The 18,064-nt window shown below is 41.0% G+C and overlaps 1 protein-coding gene across 3 annotated transcripts in view; it reads left to right on the top strand.

Annotated features, from left to right (window-relative positions):
- Nucleotides 1–16,835, top strand: part of EXT2 (exostosin glycosyltransferase 2) — an 81,486-nt gene extending 64,651 nt beyond the window's left edge. The window contains exons 11-15 of one of the 3 annotated variants that reach the window (XR_013956994.1): nt 6,464–6,607; nt 7,111–7,239; nt 8,444–8,526; nt 15,056–15,335; nt 15,409–16,835. Coding sequence is in view for 2 of the 3 variants with exons in the window: in XM_080619231.1 (XP_080475357.1) it covers nt 6,464–6,607; nt 7,111–7,239; nt 8,444–8,526; nt 15,056–15,194 (495 nt within the window). In the remaining variant the exon portion in view is untranslated. Of the gene's footprint in view, nt 1–6,463; nt 6,608–7,110; nt 7,240–8,443; nt 8,527–15,055 lie in introns of all 3 variants that reach the window. The other 2 variants (XM_080619231.1, XM_080619230.1) reach the window with 2 other exon arrangements.
- Nucleotides 16,836–18,064: the final 1,229 nt, after the last annotated feature.

Here is an 18,064-nt window from a genome sequence, read left to right as displayed (position 1 = left end):
ACCCGTTACCCCTTGTCCTGTCACTGCAGTCCCTGATGAAGAGTCCATCCCCAGCATCCTTGTAGGCCCCCTTCAGATACTGGAAGGCTGCTCTGAGGTCTCCACGCAGCCTTCTCTTCTCCAGGCTGAACAGCCCCAACTTTCTCAGCCTAAACATATAATAATCTGACCTTATTGTTACGTGTGTGTATTTAAGACAAACATGCTGTATTTGTACATAAATCAGAATTGTTAGAAAATGTAATGTTATATTTTAAGAAAGGTTTGAATTATTCAGTCACTCCTGTACCTGCAATATCATGAGTAAAACAGCACTGGGCTTCATACATGAGAGCCAGAACGCACAACTACCTAAATAGAGTGAAATAATGAAAACCACTTTTCTAAAGGGCAGAGAGCAAACTAAATGTGATAGTTGTCTCGTTTTTAGCAATCTTAACTGCAATTCTTAACACAAGAAGATATTTTTTAAGAGATGTTGGAAGTATTTCTTTAATGTGAATACATCTGTGGTAAAATACGGCTCTTTCTCCCTCTCAAGTGAAAGAGACTGTTAGCAAGTAACGAGCTTTGGCCTCCAGAAATGACTTGTGGTAATGTAGATATGCTGATGTAACAACAGAGATGTTAAGTAGTGGAGACGGAGGTTTAATCTATCATGTGTGCCTCCAGAAAGGAAATAATTTCCTTGCCAGGTTAAGAGTAACGGGTTAGAACATGAAGTGTGAAAGATGAAATGAAGAGAAGACAACTGAAGGAAGAGGCTTTTGGCCACATATGCCTTCTCACTACTTCGTTGTCTACACTGAATGTTTTAAGCACTGCACTGCAACAGCAAAGCAATCAAGTGTTGGCAGTTCTGCAAGCTGATTTATTTTTGCCTATGTTGGTGCTCATAACTACTAGTTTTCAGAGTGAAGTGATGGGATGAAAGATAACAAAGCCATAACGTGCCTGCTGTGTAAATCCTGGCTCCATTTGCAGTTTGATTTTCATTTTCATCAAGCTGTCTCCAAGTAAATAAAAGTAAGTTCTCTAGAAACCTAAGTGACTGTGTTAAGTAATTCCAAATGAATCTCTGCTACTGGCAAAGCAGGCGTGAAGGGCTTCAAAGCAGAGATTCAAACTGCAGCTGAGCTTCAGCTGTGTCAGCCAGGAGTCGTGAGAAGTAGAACGTGGTACTCATGTGTCTGAAGCGTTAATTTAAACATCCTCAGTGGAGAATAGTTGTGACTTCACATCTATTGGGTCTGGTTGTGCTAAGGCAGGAAAGGGTTCTCCTCATGGAAAAAGAAAAGGCAAAGAAAAGGTGCTGTGAATTCCCCTGTAGTCAGTGTGATTAGGTGACAGTTGGGACTTGCAACTCTTCATCGCCAGGTCTAGCTGCTGGACTGTGCCGGTAATTTATTGGCCTTCTGTGGACCATATGCATTGGTCGTAGGGACTACGTGAGTAGCAGTCCTTATATTCAGCGAGTGAATGTAACTGTTGGGACACAAGATTGTTTAGTCTGGCAGGCTGAAGGCTATTGCTTTTGCAGGTTTTTTGCATTTTGTTATAAATCCTATTACTTTTTGATTCTGGGAATTGAACTTAACTGCACAGCCGCATCGCTGGAAAATTGAAATGCTTTATAGAGCAGGTAGCTGAGTTTGAATCCTTATATTTTGAGATTGCTTTTTATTCTTCCCCTGTAAATGAAATGAATAGAAATGCCTTAAAATGCAGCAAAGTATTTTATAAATACACATTTTCCCCATATAGAGGGTGGGTGATGTAGTTCCTACTCTCTGGCACAGAACTCGGGGGCTGAAGATTGATCTTTCCTGTCCCTGAGTGTCTGTGACTTGCTTGACAGGCCTGAGCTGGCTCCCAGATGTTTAAATTGTCCTCAGCCTGTGATAATTTATTTATCTGTTTATGTGTGTTACCAGCAAAGTATCTCTCTTGGTCTTGACTCATTTGCAGGGGAATCCAGAGGGAACAGTAGCAGCATATAATGTTACTAGAAAGTTTTCCTTGAAAAGTATGTCTGCTTCTGCTTTGGGCATAAGGAGGGCTGGAAACGTGACATTCAGTAATTTTCTTTGCTCCTCCTGACATCCTTGAGACTTTACATTTAAACATGTGGCAAAACCCCCTCTGTCACAGACTTGTCTGAATGTATAGAGCAAGGCTAAAAAAACCCAGGAAACTTTGATCTCTGTACACTTTCAGCCATAAAAAATTATAGTAACACTCAAAGTGTCAGACATTTTTTACTTGTTAAAAGTGAACTATTACGGTACAGTGATTTATGGCATCGCATAAATCTATTGGAGCAAGCAGAAAAATAGTCCGGGTGTGCTGCTCTGTGAAGGTAGCAGAAGAATACTTATGACGGTCTGAGTTTGGAAAAAGCATTTCTGTTAAGTTACCTGATGAAATCACAGGCATGACTTGGGGCACTGGTGGAAAAAAGCTATTAGGGCTAAACAGCTTCTTCTCCACATGCTGATCTTTGTGTCCACAGGGGGAGTATCAGAGAGATGCAAGAAAAGCAGCAAGTATTTAGATTACCATAATTTAAACAAATGGAAACAGAGCTGTTGGCTTCTCCTCAAGTGTTTGGTGTCTGAAGGTGGGACTGAAAGCAAGTGTTGTAGTGTTCCCAAGTCTGCATATCAACTGGCCTTGGGGTAGATGGCTTTGCGTTCTTGTCACCCTGAAAAGTGGGGATAACAGTTTCCAAGTATGAAGTTCATGAAGATTTCTTATGTACTTATGCCGCACTTTGTCCTTACAGAGTATTTTTAATTGCAGCAGGAATAGAAATCATCTAAATTGGGATTATTGCTCTAAGTCCATCGGATTTTGTTCACAAAAAGTGGTGTTTGGTGCATTGCTAAGTTTGTGTTTTATCATTGGAAGCTTTTTGCCTTCTGCTGGTAGATGATCCTAGTCTGTCCCAGAGTTATTTTTCAGTGTTTCATGTCTGTGGCATTCTTTAAAACCAATCAACTCTCTGATGAATTACATGTTTCAATAGGCTAAAATCATCCTAAAGCTTGAATGCCTTCTTCAGAAGAATTCTTCCATACCCATTCTGACTGTTAAAAGTAGATTTTTCAGCATTCCTTTGTAAGATGAATAATAAAACTCTGTTTCCAAAACACTTCTTGATGGTTAAGTGCTGGCTGCTTTCAAAGCTCTTTTTGAAATTGATGTTATTTTACAAATTGAGTGCATGTGAAGCATCATTTATCTTTTAATGGGCTTTGTGTTGCCATATTGCTTTGGGTTTTAGCAATAGCACAAGCTGTCCCTTTGAGAACGCGGGTAGACCTAAGAGTGGATGTGGCTCTGGCAGAAGAGGAATACTGATTGGTAGGGATTTCTTTCATTCATAGAGGGTAATCAGTGATTCATGCTTTAAACATTGTCATTGGAAATGATTATTATTTTTCATTGGAATATTTTCATTTCATTATTTTCACCTGAAATGCTGATTATTTTATTAAATTGTAAGAAATTCTAGTTGTAATTAGCCAGTTCCAGTTGCACGTGACTTAATAGAGTCTAATACATTTAATGCATAAATGTTGGAGTTTAGTCTGGAAAAGAAAATGCTTCTCTGTCCTTCTGGCTACACGGAGAATGAGTTGTGGCAGCTGTCCTGAGGGCACAGAGAAACAACATGGAAGGGTTGAGGCTAGGAGGCAGAAAGAACTGTGGAGAAATGAGACTTTATGTGACTTGGGGAACTTGACTGGGAAACACAATTGCTATTGTTTTCTCTTAGTATCTCTTACAAGACTTTTAGTAAAGCTACCAAGTCAGAACTTCTCTTTGACTTTTCAGCTGGGAGATGCTGCATCCAAAAATACTGATCTTCAGGGTTCTGTAGCAAAGTCACTGTAGTGTTGTCTGCAAAGCAGCATACCTCTTCTTCACTTGGCAATATGTTTTTCTTTGGATGTGTCCCTTACCAGTATTAAATCAGGCTATCCTCCTTTAGTCTGAGAACATTAATAAGATCACTGGCTAAAATGGAATGTATTCCTAACAGACTAGTAAATTAGAGGCAACCCTCAAACCAGAAAATGGACCCTGCTACAAAATAAAGGGTAGTATAAGAGTCATTATCAGTATTTTCATTCTGAAAGCTTCCTTATAAGCAGTAGCTGTATACATTAATTTTGGCACAAAACCTGTGTATGGATTTGGGCAGTGAGTTGGATGCAGCTATTTGGAGTCTTTCCAGGAATTACCATTGAATTGAGCTAGTGATGAACATTATGAAAAAGCCAAGCTTTTCCACTGACTCCGATAGCACTTTCAAAGGAATCTCTGTTTAAAGCAACCAAGTTATTTTTTAGATGCATCAAACTGACAATTTTCAGAGGCCGGAATCAGGGTAGGGTTGAGTTTTATAAAGAGATCTGTTGGAGCAACATGCATTATAGCTTTTATTTTATGTATTTGGACTCTTGAAGATGACACCAAGGACAAAACCTAGAAGGGATATGAATCTGTGCTGCTGTGTTGTGAAGGCACTGAAGTCCCTTGGGAAGCAGTAGCTGAGTTTAATCTCTCTTTCAGCTGCCTTTAAGAGCATGCCATTCCCTCTACAAGCATTCATAGCCCAGTGCACTGCAGATCTGTAGTGTTCTGTCAAATCCTTTCATGAACCGCAGTAGTTTATGTGGTGGTGCCTTCTAACAGCTGGAGATGGGCATTTTAATAGTCAGGTTTCAAAATATACTGAAATTAAATCATGAATTTTTGTGTCCTGGAATGCAAGGAATAAAATTTGGGAAGAGGGATTGGTCATCCCTGTGGTTTTGTGTTCTTTACTCATGTTTTTGACATGTAAAATAGGTATTTCAAGACCTCACTGGCTTGCCTGCTGAAAATCTGTACTTTTAGTTAGCTGATAGCACCAACTTGTAACAATGCCCTAGGTATTCTCTTCCTTGAGTTCCAAATCATCTCTGCTTTCAAGAACCCTCTGTGTTAGAGGTTGTCCTGTCTAAATACACTCCCACTACTTGTGCCCTAGAACTGTCTAGAAAGATTGATTTCTGGATAAAGTGCAAGTCAGGGAGTCAGAAGATCTGGTTCCCATTCTTTGTTTCCTGTATGATTTTTGGCAGGTTTCCTCATCTGCACGTTTGAAATAATAACTGCTCTCATCATGGGATTCTGAAGCTATATTAACTGACAGCAATAAAATGTGTTGAGATGTCTAGATGAAAAGGTATATAGTAATGCAAGAATCACAGAAATATGGATACAGGAGCAGGAATTTAAAGCTGATTATTTTATTGTATTTACTTTGATAAAATACTTGCATGGAGTCCTTGTAGTCCAGGCCTTCCCACTGAAACTTACTGGCACATAGGAAGTGCCCAAAGTGAACTGCTGACAAGGCAAGGTTTGTAGGGTGGTGGACTTCTAGCTAACACTTTCTATAGTGCAGATTCAGCCGTAGGGTTCCCTTGCCTTTATATACAGAGAAAAGAGGTTTCCTAGTGAAGTGATCATTGGGGATGTGTGAGATATTTTGTTGTTGATCTTGCATGCACGGTGAAATTCAGGGCTGTATGTGTTTTATTTATACACTACCAATCTAAACCAGAAACTCTGCGATCTAACACTGTGTGTCAGAGAGTCAAGGCTTGTATTCTTCCAACAAATCTAGCAGTTATTTGGATTAAAGGACAGATTTTGAGCAATTTGTCTGCAAATAACACAGATAAAGACAGAGAAAAAGACAAACTGTGCATTCAGCAAGCAAATAGTTCAGACCCTTCTAAATAATTATAATCCTTTCTCCCTTTTTTCCCAACACAGAAATGGTCCATTATTTAATGTGGCCAGCAGTGTGGAGAACTGGGGTTGCGTTAATGATGCCCTTCTCCTTGTTCTTGTCTACCGTGTTTGATCCTGTAGTCAGCTACAAAATAATGTATGGAGTGACAAGGATGGTATCTTGATTGTATCCAGCTGTCTGGAACAAGTCAAGGGCAAAGAGGCCTTCCATGTAGCAGTAGATCTATCCAAGCACCCACTAAAGAATACCAGAAATATTAAAATATAAGCCTGTTTTAAGCCTGTTCTTATCAAAGGAAGCACGTTGGTTAGATCCAAAGCCAGCTGTGAAAGTAGTTAGGTTATAGCCACATCTACTGAAGCTAACATCAAAAGTTCCTTTCTAATCACGCTTGGGTTTAGTTAGTGTTAAAATCTTTTTGAATAGTTGGTTGTATTTCTTTACAAGGGAGTTAGTATTGCTTTTGTGGCCTTTTGCTCTGGGGTATGGCTTCCCTGAGTTGTAGATTCCTTCCAAAGCAAGCTTGGCCTTTTTCATGCTACTTCCAGGCACCTTTCTATTCCAAGGATTAGGACTTAGAAGAATTGAAAGTGGTCTTTGCGCCGCTGTGCAGATGTGTTGCAGCGTGTCACATCTCTTTCTCTTCAGGTTTGGCGTGAGTTCCCTGACAGGTTGGTTGGTTATCCAGGCCGCCTGCATCTTTGGGACCATGAGATGAACAAATGGAAATATGAATCAGAATGGACCAATGAAGTCTCAATGGTGCTCACTGGGGCGGCGTTTTATCACAAGGTAATGTACAATTTGTAGTATACTAATATACAACATGAACCTTTGATAAAGAGCTGTGTCATTGTCCTATGTTTTGTGGTGCTGTGATTGTTTTTTACAACATTCAGAGTGCCAGTTGCAAACTAACCCTAAACCTCTTGCAATTGCTGTGAAAACAACTGATTTGTCTCTGCCTATAGAATAAAACCATTACCTTCATGACCTTACAGGAAAACTCTTGCCAGTGTGCATGAGCTGTAACTGCACAGTACATTCTGCATTCATAGCTTTGGAGCTAGCAGTTCAAGAAAAGAAAACAGATTGTAAAGAAATTTGTATGCTGGTTAGGAATTAAGCACCCAAAAATGATTTTGTGTCTGCTAAAGTAGTCCTTGCCTGAAGGCATTGTCACAGTTCGCCCGTAATCCATCCTTACCTGCCTGCTGTTCCGTGACTGAACTATTTAGTCTTACAGTTACTGCATCTGTATTTAAAATTGTCTTCTCTCTCCCTCTATCCTGCAGTATTTCAACTATCTTTACACCTACAAAATGCCTGGGGACATCAAGAACTGGGTGGATGCCCATATGAACTGTGAAGATATTGCCATGAACTTTCTAGTGGCAAATGTCACTGGCAAATCAGTTATTAAGGTGGGACATTTCTGCAGTTTAGCTTTACAAAGTTTCAAAACATGATGTATATACTCATAGAAATGTATTTAGTAGGCTTCAATGTATTACTTAATCTTCCTTTTTCTCTCATTGACCCCTGGGTTGGTGTCGTGTTCTTGCATGGTAGAAAAGCCCTTTTAGTAAAACTTTGATGCTGAAGAACAAAGAATTGTTGGTTTACCAGTTGTTTCTGGTGGTTATTTTAGCCATCTAGATGAGGTCTGAAGAAGGTGATTTAAATGATAGCTATATATATATGTGTGTGTGTATGCGTATATATATGCACACACCCACATATATATATTTTAACTATTTGGGATCACTAGCAGAAAGAAATTGCCAACTGTCCGCAGCTCTCTTTGTCGTGGCCTGGCAACAGCTGATTTATAGGAATGTTAATTGCAAGAATGTTAATTGCAAGATCAGCTTTAAATGAACTTTTTATCCCTGAATTAATTTCCTGACATGTTTCGACACGTTTTCAGGTCTGGACATTCACTCTGTACATTCATTTCCAAGTGTGTCAAGTTGGAATGAGATTTAGAGGCCACCAGGCGTTACTTCAATTAGCAGGGTCCATTTTCTCCTCTGTCCATCATCATTTACTGGGGCTGGTGGCTGTGTTTCCTAGAAAAGCCTTTAGAAGATAAAGTGTGTGTTTTTGCTGAGAAAGGTTTTGAGCTCTATGAGGGCACAGCAGAGTAATTTGGCACCTCTGTGCGATTCGGAGAGTCTTGTAGGGTTTGCCAGTCAGCTCTAACTGGAGTGAGCAAAAGAGCGTCTGTTGGATCAACGTTACGGTGAAGTATGGGAAGCTATATTTCATCGCTGTTATGGCTGCAAGAACAAATGGTGTTTATACAGGGACCTTGGCAGTGAGAAAACAGTCATTAAACAGGAATTAAGGAGCTTGTCATCGCCACTTCTTTTCAGTTACAGAAGGAAAAAAATCCTCCCAGCCATTTTTATTGGGCCCCTGTGAATTTTGCAGTCAGCTGGGCCAGATGGAGCTGAATGGAGGAATGGAGTGGCTTTTTTCTTCCCTTTTTTTTAACCCCCCTCCTTTTTGAGCCAGCTCAGCTTACACTGCAGGCATGTTCAGAGGTATTGCACTGCTCTCTGAGCAAGGAGATTAATGTCCCTTCTGTTGCTATTTGATGATATCTGGCGTGCCTTTCTGCAGGTGACCCCACGGAAGAAGTTCAAATGTCCAGAATGCACGGCAATTGATGGGTTATCACTGGACCAGACACACATGGTGGAAAGGTGAGTGACCACCCTTTATTCCCCTTGATTGCCTTGTTCTGATTCCTTAGAATCTTATCCTGTGTCTCATTAAATTAGGATCAAAACCACTCACTGATTGTATTGCTGTAAATTGCTCATTTTGAAAGAATGTCGCATGGATATGATCAGCAAAAGTCATTCCTACAATGGATGATGTGACACTGAGAAGTGGACTACTACAAGAAAAGACTTTAGAAGGGCACTATTTCTGGCAGCTTTGCTGTAAAGTGTATAGGACACATATATGAAATTCTCTACTTTCAGTAATACCACATTTATGTTTTTCTATGGCACATCAACTGTAATGAGTATGAGATCTGTTTTCTTTTTGAACCAGGCTAGCTTACCAAAGAGAAACAAAGGTATAAGTTATTCATAATGTTATTTGCATTGATGTTTGTACATTGTCTTTCCTCCAGAGATTGTGAAGCACTTTGCTTCCTCCAATGAAGGGCATTTGCCTCTCTATTGCATGTCACATTTTTTGACAATCCCAGCGTTATTATATTTCTGTGAGAATTTGGTTTTGAAATTACATTTATATTTGCAAGGCAGTGAATGGTGACAGTGAATACTGGAAGCTGGTAAGTGTAAGAATTGGGTTCTCTGCTTGGCAGGAAAATGGCTTCCCAGCCTTGACCGAGACGCTAAGCTTCCCTCTGCCTTGGCTTCTGAATGTGTAGAATAGGGGAAAGTTGCTTCACTTTTACAACGCTGTTCAACACCCGTGTTTGAAAAGAACTGTGTCATAGAATGGTTTGGGTTGGAAGGGACCTTAAAGCTCATCTAGTTCCAACCCTCCTGCCATGTTAGTTATTAGGTGGAACTAACTGGGATCTAGAATTGACAAATGGATTTCATCTCAGGCTGCTTGCGTGGTTGCATCTCTCCTGCAGACTTTGGGAAGAATAACTTGCAGCCTTAGGATTGATGGGGTAGGTAGGCAGAGGTAGCCATAGTGCTGGAAAAGACCATCAGAAGAGGTGACAATAAAAAAATACCTGACCTGCATTTAAAATAGGCCGTTTCAGATTTGCACTGAGACGCATAAGATGGGTATCTTACCAGTTGCCATCTTATTAGTGAGCTTTTTTTCTGTCCTTCTCTGCAGCATTCAGCAAATTTAAAGTGTTGGATCCATTTACTGGCCTTTAGTAATGTAAATGATATCTATGGATTATAATATATGCAGTGAACTAATGCAGAACTGATTAGTAGGTTGGGGCTTATTTACAGAAAGAGTACATACATGTGTCTGATGTGTAAACACACAAGATACAACACATACAAACACATATGTAGTTTGGCTGATTGATTATTAACCGAGCATCATGGCAGCTATTGAAGAGCATAACCACGAAGGTTAGTGACAAAGTATTTAGATTGGATATATAAGTAATTAAAAAAGGAGTATGATAGTCAGAAGTAAAACATACATCATTAAGATGGTAAAAGATACTCTGCAGAAAACCTCTTAAAGGAAGGGGTTAGAAGCTTTGTAGATCTTAAATGAGAGCTTAAGGGGAAGCACAAGAGGTTGTTCTGTGTCTAGCAATTCTGCACTGGCTTTACAGGATGGGCTACCTGAAGCCAGATGAGCTTTCCTGTGATCATACTAGTAGCATTACAACAGCACATAGGAATTTTGATCATGAACTAGGTCCTCATTAAGGTAAAAACTATGAAAACAGAAGATGGAAAAGTGCTTTTTTGCTCCGCAGTGCATTATGATGCAGGGTAAAGGTCATGTTTCCATGTCTATAGCAATTCTTGTATCCTCGGAGTAAAGTATCATGGACAGTTTATTGAGAACACATTGAAACTGTTGCTTTGCTTCTCTGTAGTTTCCAACAGTAGAGATACCTGGGTTGTGGGAAATGTTAGATTGACTGCAAATCCACATACTTGGATTTGCCCAGCCAAAGGAATACCTGCTGGGATAGAGTCTGAGTGCAAGAGAAAATCTGAGGGGATACACAGTTTGCATGTATTCATTCAGGCTTCATTTTGAAGATCATTAATATACTGAAACATGCTACACCCAATTCCTTCTCACCCTGTGTTGTTATTATCTATATTCAATATAAGGGAGTTATTTGAAAATCTGAAAGGGTTTCTTACTTTGAATCTTGGAAGCTAGTTATTAATTTTAAGTGGGTAACGAATGACAGTAATTCTAGAGCAGTAAGGCTGTTATGGCATCATATTATCAAAGAATAACTTTGTACAGATAACTTTACAGTGTTGGGTAAGAAGAACAATACCTAGGGTATCAGGCAAAGAGCCATTATCAGCTCCACTTACAGCCTCCCAAAGTGCCTGACTCCTTGTTCTTTAGCATTCACAACTAACAAAGCAGGTAGTCTGAGCTGATTACTTGCCTGAATATTCAGGGATGAACCTACTGTTTGTGGAACAAGCATTTTAGTGGGGTTGCCGTGGGCATGCACAACATTTAGTGTTTATTTCTGGTTCAGAAATAGCAGAGAGATGCCCAGCAACTGCCTGATGATTGTTCTGTAAGTGTAAGATGTTTGAGAAGTCATTTGTGGAGATCTGTCCAGGAAGGATATGTAACTAACCAGTTCTGTTGGGCCTTTTGACACTTCCAGCAGAGACAAAGGATAGATGGCACAGTTGGACTCTTATCTTCAGTATTAAGAAGGGGTTTTTAGACCAGTACTGAAATATGTTTACAACAACTCAAGGGAAAGCCAACGTTGCTGTTCTTCCTGCTGTGTAATTTCACTGATACAAATAAAAGACTTCAGTCCCCAGGGTTATCAAGCTCCATCATTAAAATACATTAACCAAAGAAAGCTTTGAACCAAGAATCCCCTTCTTGCCCTAGGTTAGCTTTTACATCAGGTCACAGATGAAGCTGTAGGAAGATCTCATAATCCCCGTATTTACAGGTGCTGTTTAGCAGCAAGTTTTCTGCCTTTAGCATCTTTGCATCTGGCTCTCGAAAAAGAGAAACTGTAAAATGCAGCCTAGAAGGCAAGTGCCTGTACAGTAAATACAGCAAAGGGCTGAGCTGCTTCTTCAGGCACATTAACCGCCGCGTCTTCTTTAGGACATGTGTTTGTTAGAGTCAAAATAGGAAGCCGTTCCCTTATGAAGCAAATGGACCAGGTAACAGTTGGCCAAAGGCCTCAGTGCAGAGTTACCCTGCCAAAAAATCTTTGGGTTATAAGGGAGAGGAAACTGATGAAGAGAGGCCTTACCAGATATGAAATTCACCCAGTCTGCCTTGGGCAAGAAGGCTCTTGAGTTCTAAACTCACACAATCTTAATTCCTTGTTGAGCAACAACTGCATGGTGTCAGCAAAGCAAGTTAAAACCCCAGATAATTCTTGGAAGGAAGCATGCCTCTGTTAGCATGAATTTGCAAGGTTATTGGCACAGCCAAGAAAAACACCTTCACTCCATATGAAGATGGCATGTTACATTCTCTTGGCTATCTAGCTTTGAATGTTTAATGTTCTAGATACCCTTTCTGGTTTATAGAATCATAGAATAGTTTGGGTTGGAAGGGACCTTAAAGCTTATCCAGTTCCAACCCCCTGCCATGAGCAGGGACACCTTCCACTAGAGCAGGTTGCTCCAAGCCCCATCCAACCTGGCCTTGAACACTGCCAGGGATGGGGCAGCCACAGCTTCTTTGGGCACCCTGTGCCAGTGCCTCAGCACCCTCACAGGGAAGAATTTCTTCTTTATCTCCAACTTTAGGTGTCCCCTGTTAAAGTTTAAAGCCATTACCCCATGTTCTGTCACTACATTCCTCTTGATGAAGAAGGACTTACATTGTCCAAAAGTGGCAAAGGTTTTGGAATTCAAGTGATTTAGTTCAGTGCAGGAGATGAAATTTTTGGAAGGAGGCGCCTTTCCTCCGAACACATTTTGTGGCTTGTGTATGACATTTCTTTAATCTAAAAAAGCCCGTTTCTGATCTTTGAATTTGGTATTTCCTGAGGACTAACTTTTCTAATTCAGCCAGAGTGATTAGAACATACTGGGTTTTCCATTTCTTCATTTCTTTAGCAATGAAGTGGTTTCTTGGTGGTTAAAGGTGTACTGTACTGCTCTTATATGGTCTTGCCAGTAATGGTCTGCTGGAATGGTCTCGCCACCAGAATAAGTTTGGCTATATCACAGCATCATAGAATAGTTTGGGTTGGAAGGGACCTTCGAAGGCCATCTAGTCCAAACCCTGTAGAAGGATTCCATCTTGATACTTTCTCATAAGACCTCATCTTTGATGTGGGAGTATAACCTTTGGAGGGAAGAGGTCACTTTTGTCTCCATTATCCACTTAGTCCTGTCTTTTGCTTAGTTCCGGTTGTGACAATGGCTGATCTGATGTGGCCACCTGCCTACCAGGCAGCAGGCTAACTAATTCATTTCACACTGGCCACCAAGCAGCTGTTACATTACAATGTCTTTCAGTCATTACTGTCAGAGGCAGGATTTGACCCAGTAGACTGGAAGTATTCTTGTATTCCAGAGACCAGTGAGGGCCAGCAGCTGTGCGAACTCCTCACATGAGCATCACTCAGTGCATCTGCCTCCTCTACCTGCCTGTGAAGTCTCTGGTTTTCCTGCCACAAGACTTCTCCAATGCACACAACTTGGATTCCAGTTAGCCAGGTTTCTCAGAAGTAACAGAGCATTTGGAAGTGTGGCCTTACCTGAAAATCAGATGTGTTTAAGGTATCTCATCTTCGGCAACAGATGGATGTTCCAAGAGAAAACACTCAGTTCCTGGTGTCCATATTACTGTAACCTTTCTGTGCCTATGGCCCAGAGCTCACCCTCCTCATGGCTCATCTTGTTATTAAAGAGATTAAACTTGGGTCTCTTCGCTTAAGTCCTGACTGATGGCTCCTTCGCTGTTCCAGATCTGTGCTACCCAGGAGCAAACAGTGCTTGAGCCAGATCCAGAGGCTGCTTTCCACTGCACTGAGTTTTCTCTTACCCTTTGAATTCCTTGTTTGTTTCCTAGCCCAAAGGTTTGAATCTGGAGGTAGGAAGAAGTATGAGGGGATGAGAACACAGCAGGAAGTGAAATATCTGCATTTACCTGTATATAAATACTTTATTCAAGTATCACCCCGTATGAATTAGTTTTCTGCCACTTTTCTCAAGCCATAAAATGGTCTGAAACATGACCATTGTAGCTTAAAACAGCCACATAGAGATGTAGCACATTAACAACCTGGACATTGTGCTTTCCAGTCATTTAGTTAAGGAGGGAGCCACGGGATGGCTCAGGGGCTGAGGAATTGGTTTTGAAAGCCAGTCTTGCTGTCCCATCTACTTCAAAAGAGTATTTGGGGCAGTGTTGAGCAGTCCCCATCACAAAGCTGTCACACTTAGTTGCTGTGATTGACCGGGTCTGTTGAGGAAAATTATCCTGGAGCCACAGTGACCCCCTCACCCTTCGAAGGGGTCGGGAGAGGGTGCAGTGGTTGGAGAGCAGGAGATCTGCTCTGGGACTGCCTGCAGCACGTCAGCCTCTGTAGCTGAGTCAAAATACCCATTCACTTTGTGTTTTCACTTTTGAATGGCAAAAGAAATGTGACCTATTTTGTTGTAGCTGTCTGATATTATGTGTTAGGGACCGTTGTCATGGTTCTTGGTGTCTCAAGTTCTTAAAAGCTGGTTTATCAAGTACACAGCTGTTGTTAGCTGAGCTGCGAGGGGGTGAGACAAGCTTTTCCTGCCTTGCTTCCACAGGTAGGGAAGTTCTTTCAGTGAAAGGGTTAAAGGAGCACTGTAAGGTTAAACATCTGTGTGCTTGATTTTTGAAGCACATGGCTGTTCCCTTCCGCGGCGTTACTGACACCTGAGATTATTAAAACTGAAAGAGTCATCAGCGGTCCCATCTTTTTTGTGCTAATGTGCCTTAACTGCTCAGGATCTTTGTATGTAAACAAGGAAGAGAAACTGATTGTTTTCATTTTAGAGTTTTAATTCAGCTTCTCTTTTAAGTTACAGTGCAATCAGTGCTGACCATGCACATTTATTTCTGTGGGAAAAGATAGAGCTTCTGAAGAAGCCTGAAAAACCCCAGACTTACTTAGAACTCCATTTTCACAAAGGCTTGGCTTGTGCAAAACCCTTGTTATGAGCCAACCTGACCCAACAGTGGCCCTTTAAGAGACATGTTGGCAGTTAATCTGTTCTGGTTTACAGCATGTACATTGCTTTAAGAATGACTGGAATTCTAGGGGGAGGGAGAAGGGAAGCTTTGACCTCCATGTGCACATGTGCTGCTGCCAGCATCCCCTTGCTCGTCTCTGTGATTAAATGGATAAATCAAAGAACACCAGCTTCTTTGCAGTTCTCTCTGCAGTGAGGCTCTCTTTTTAGTTACTAGTAGCCAGCATGGCTGAAATACTTCCAAGCACAAGAGGGAAGGCTTCTCCCGGTTATGTTGGTGTGGGAGCTGGTAGCCAGCCCAGTTGTTGGGGTTCTTAATGACGCTGCTTTTCCCTTTCACCAGATCTGAATGCATCAATAAGTTTGCCTCTGTCTTTGGGACCATGCCTCTCAAAGTGGTGGAGCATCGTGCTGACCCTGTCCTCTACAAAGATGACTTTCCTGAGAAACTGAAGAGCTTTCCCAATATTGGCAGCTTGTAAAGGCAGCTGTGGGACAAACCTGAGTGATGAAAACGACAGCTGAAAAGGTGCTAAAAAGGAATTAAGAGGAATATGTGGCCCTGAAGAATCGCTGGAGAATGGGTTACATCTGAGGGAGATGGGAATGAATGTTGCATTCTGGTATGTTGTCTTCCTTTTACACTGCACAAAGGTGTAATGGAAAGCTGAAAAACTGCTTCTCTTTTGATCACAGAGGATTGAATCTGTTCATGGGTCCTCCAGAAATGCCCCACACGCACTTTTCTCCAAAGGAGACTTTATGCATCTGGAAGAATAAACCAGAATCTCGCTCTCTGACTGGTGCAACTGACCTCTTCCATCAAATGTGCTGCAGCTCTCTGGTTTGTAGCGTCCACCCAAAGCAACTGTCTGCAGTGTATAGCTGCTCTCTTTTCAGAGGAGCTTATTGCCTGTGTGGTTGGTGGGCCTCTGTCTTTTGAGCTTAATTGTTGGCTTAAGTAACTGTGTAACAATCATTTTCTTCTGCATAGTGAGACAGCATTTATCTTTTTACAACATCAGCAACAAAAAGCCGTGTGTTGTCACATGGCTTAAAGGGCAAAGCGTTTTGTGTTTCTCAAGTTATGGTGGTGCAGATTGAGGCAGGCAGCAGCTGGGTGGTTGGTCTCCTTCAGAGCAGAGACCTGCAGGAAGAGAACCCCAATTGCTGCGCCTCTTCTTCTCAGGTTTTCTGCTACATCCATGCACGAGACTGTGACTCTACATCAAAACTGGTTGTGTTACAATGGAAAAAAAGATGTGTCTTTCAGTCTTACTGTATTTTTTATTTCCATTATCAAAACAGTGGCCAGGTCACAGTTTTATGTCACAGCCGTAGGTAAGAACAGTTATAAAGCAAGTTTTTTCACATCTGAATCCTCTTCAGCAAGCATGTGTTGTAGTATTGATTTGTAAAACCCTTAAACTTACAGAATTTCTCAGTTACAGCTTCCATGTGGAGGGATATGTGTATGTACAAGACACTGTTAATGCACACTTACAAACTCCTGTGAATTACCATTCAGTCTTCTGCTTGTAGTTTCAGGAGCAACAGGCTACCACTGAAACATGAAGCACTGGAATTGTTTCTCAGTGCTGAAATGAACCTAAATTAGCAAACTAAATGCAACAAAATGAGAAATAAAATTGCCAGGACTGTTACTTTTGCCCTTTAGTGTTAAAGAGGATCCCAAGTTGGGGTGAGAAAAGAATCTCTTTTCCATCACCACTGATAAAACGTTTGTTACCAGATACGGGTGATTTCACTGTCTTTTGAAACCTCCATTAGTGCCAGCTACAGAGACAATCCTACTTGATGGGCTGTTTTTCTGTTTCACTGCAAGCAACCTTATTCCTCAGATTTTGCCAAACCCCAAACAATAGGACAAGTGTTAGGCATCACGGTTCACCCCCTCTCCTAAGCTGGATACGCAGCAATGACAGAAACCAAATGAAAGTCAGGCTAGAAACAGGAAACATCTGCTCCTATTTGTCTCACCCCCACTAAGACTTATCTTATTGCCCAATGCAGTGGATGTGCTGTGAATGAAAATCATATTGGAACAATAGCTCTGAGGGGATGCTTCACTTCATAACTCCCCTGGGATGTGCCTGTAAACTGTATCGTCTGATTCTCTGGGAACATTTAATTGCTAGTAAATGTTTTTCCCTGCAGTCTTTGTTTCGTTCCTAAGTTGCTGTGGGAGGGGGCATTGGGAAGCTAGGATAGCTGTTGCAGTGATAACAACTGCTGTCTGCACAGTGGGTGTCACAAGAGAGAAGGAGGTTTGTCGCTTGCTGTTTCTCTTTTACAGCCTCTCAGGTTCATTGACATGAACTTTCTTTCTGGATCTTCCCCTTGATTTATGTTGTGGTGCTTGAGCATCAGGAGATACCAGCGTAATTCCCTTGAGTAGTTTGCTTTGAAAGGGTCATTGTGACAATGCAGTAGTCACTTCAGTTTTGGCTGTTCTTTTGGGGCTGATCACAGTTTGGCAGGCCAAAGCAGTTTAACTGAGTTACAACATCTCCCTTACACAGAGCAGTGAAGCTGCTGTGATTTCCTGGTTCTTTCTCAGTGAGCCGGTTTTGCACAGTGTTAAAAGACACATGGAGCATTTGAAATGTTTGGTGGAATATTATTGAGTGGGGACAGCCTAATCAGCCCTCCTAAACTGATTTACAGTAGGTAAGTAGATAATATATATATTATATATATATATATTATCAGGTCAGTAGAAAGGCAACAGGCCCTTGTGCCTGCATCCCAAAGCATCCACAAAATGTCCAGTGACCTAACATCATGTACTATCCTTTGGCATTTTACAGTTGCATCTCATTTAGATGGTAATTTGTCTCTGGTTTGTGCCATGGAGAAAATGGGCAACTAACTGTAAAAAATCCAATGTAAAATGGTCTGCTTTCCCCCTACATTTGTAATTGTGATGCTCCTGATGGAAAATGTGAAGGTAAGATGTACCTGTATGTCTGATTTCAAATGGGTTTGTTGTCAATCTTTAAATTAAGATAATTTTTAACTTTTCATTATATATATTTTCAGTATATATATTATCAAAAAAAGGTTAATATTGGTATATTAAAAAATAAATCATGGAGTATTCATTTTGTTTCCCTTCTGGAACAGCACAAGGAAACATGGATGCATTTAGAAGGGAGAATTGCAGCGACAGGCTGTTTTACTACATAAATCTGTGTTAAACTCAAATATCCACACTGTGCTTTAGAAAGATCTGTCAGTGTTTTGTCTTTCCCATAACTGGAGTTGGATGGTCGTCTTTGAAGTAGAAGTTGGCTTTGCACGAATTCATCCCAGTCACCTTTTTGAGGAG

Source organism: Psittacula echo (genome assembly GCF_963264785.1).
Source record: "Psittacula echo genome assembly, chromosome: 5".
In the NCBI taxonomy this organism is placed as follows: Eukaryota; Metazoa; Chordata; class Aves; order Psittaciformes; family Psittacidae; genus Psittacula; species Psittacula echo.
Note: the sequence above shows the minus strand (reverse complement) of the source record. Positions and strands in the feature narration are given on the sequence as shown.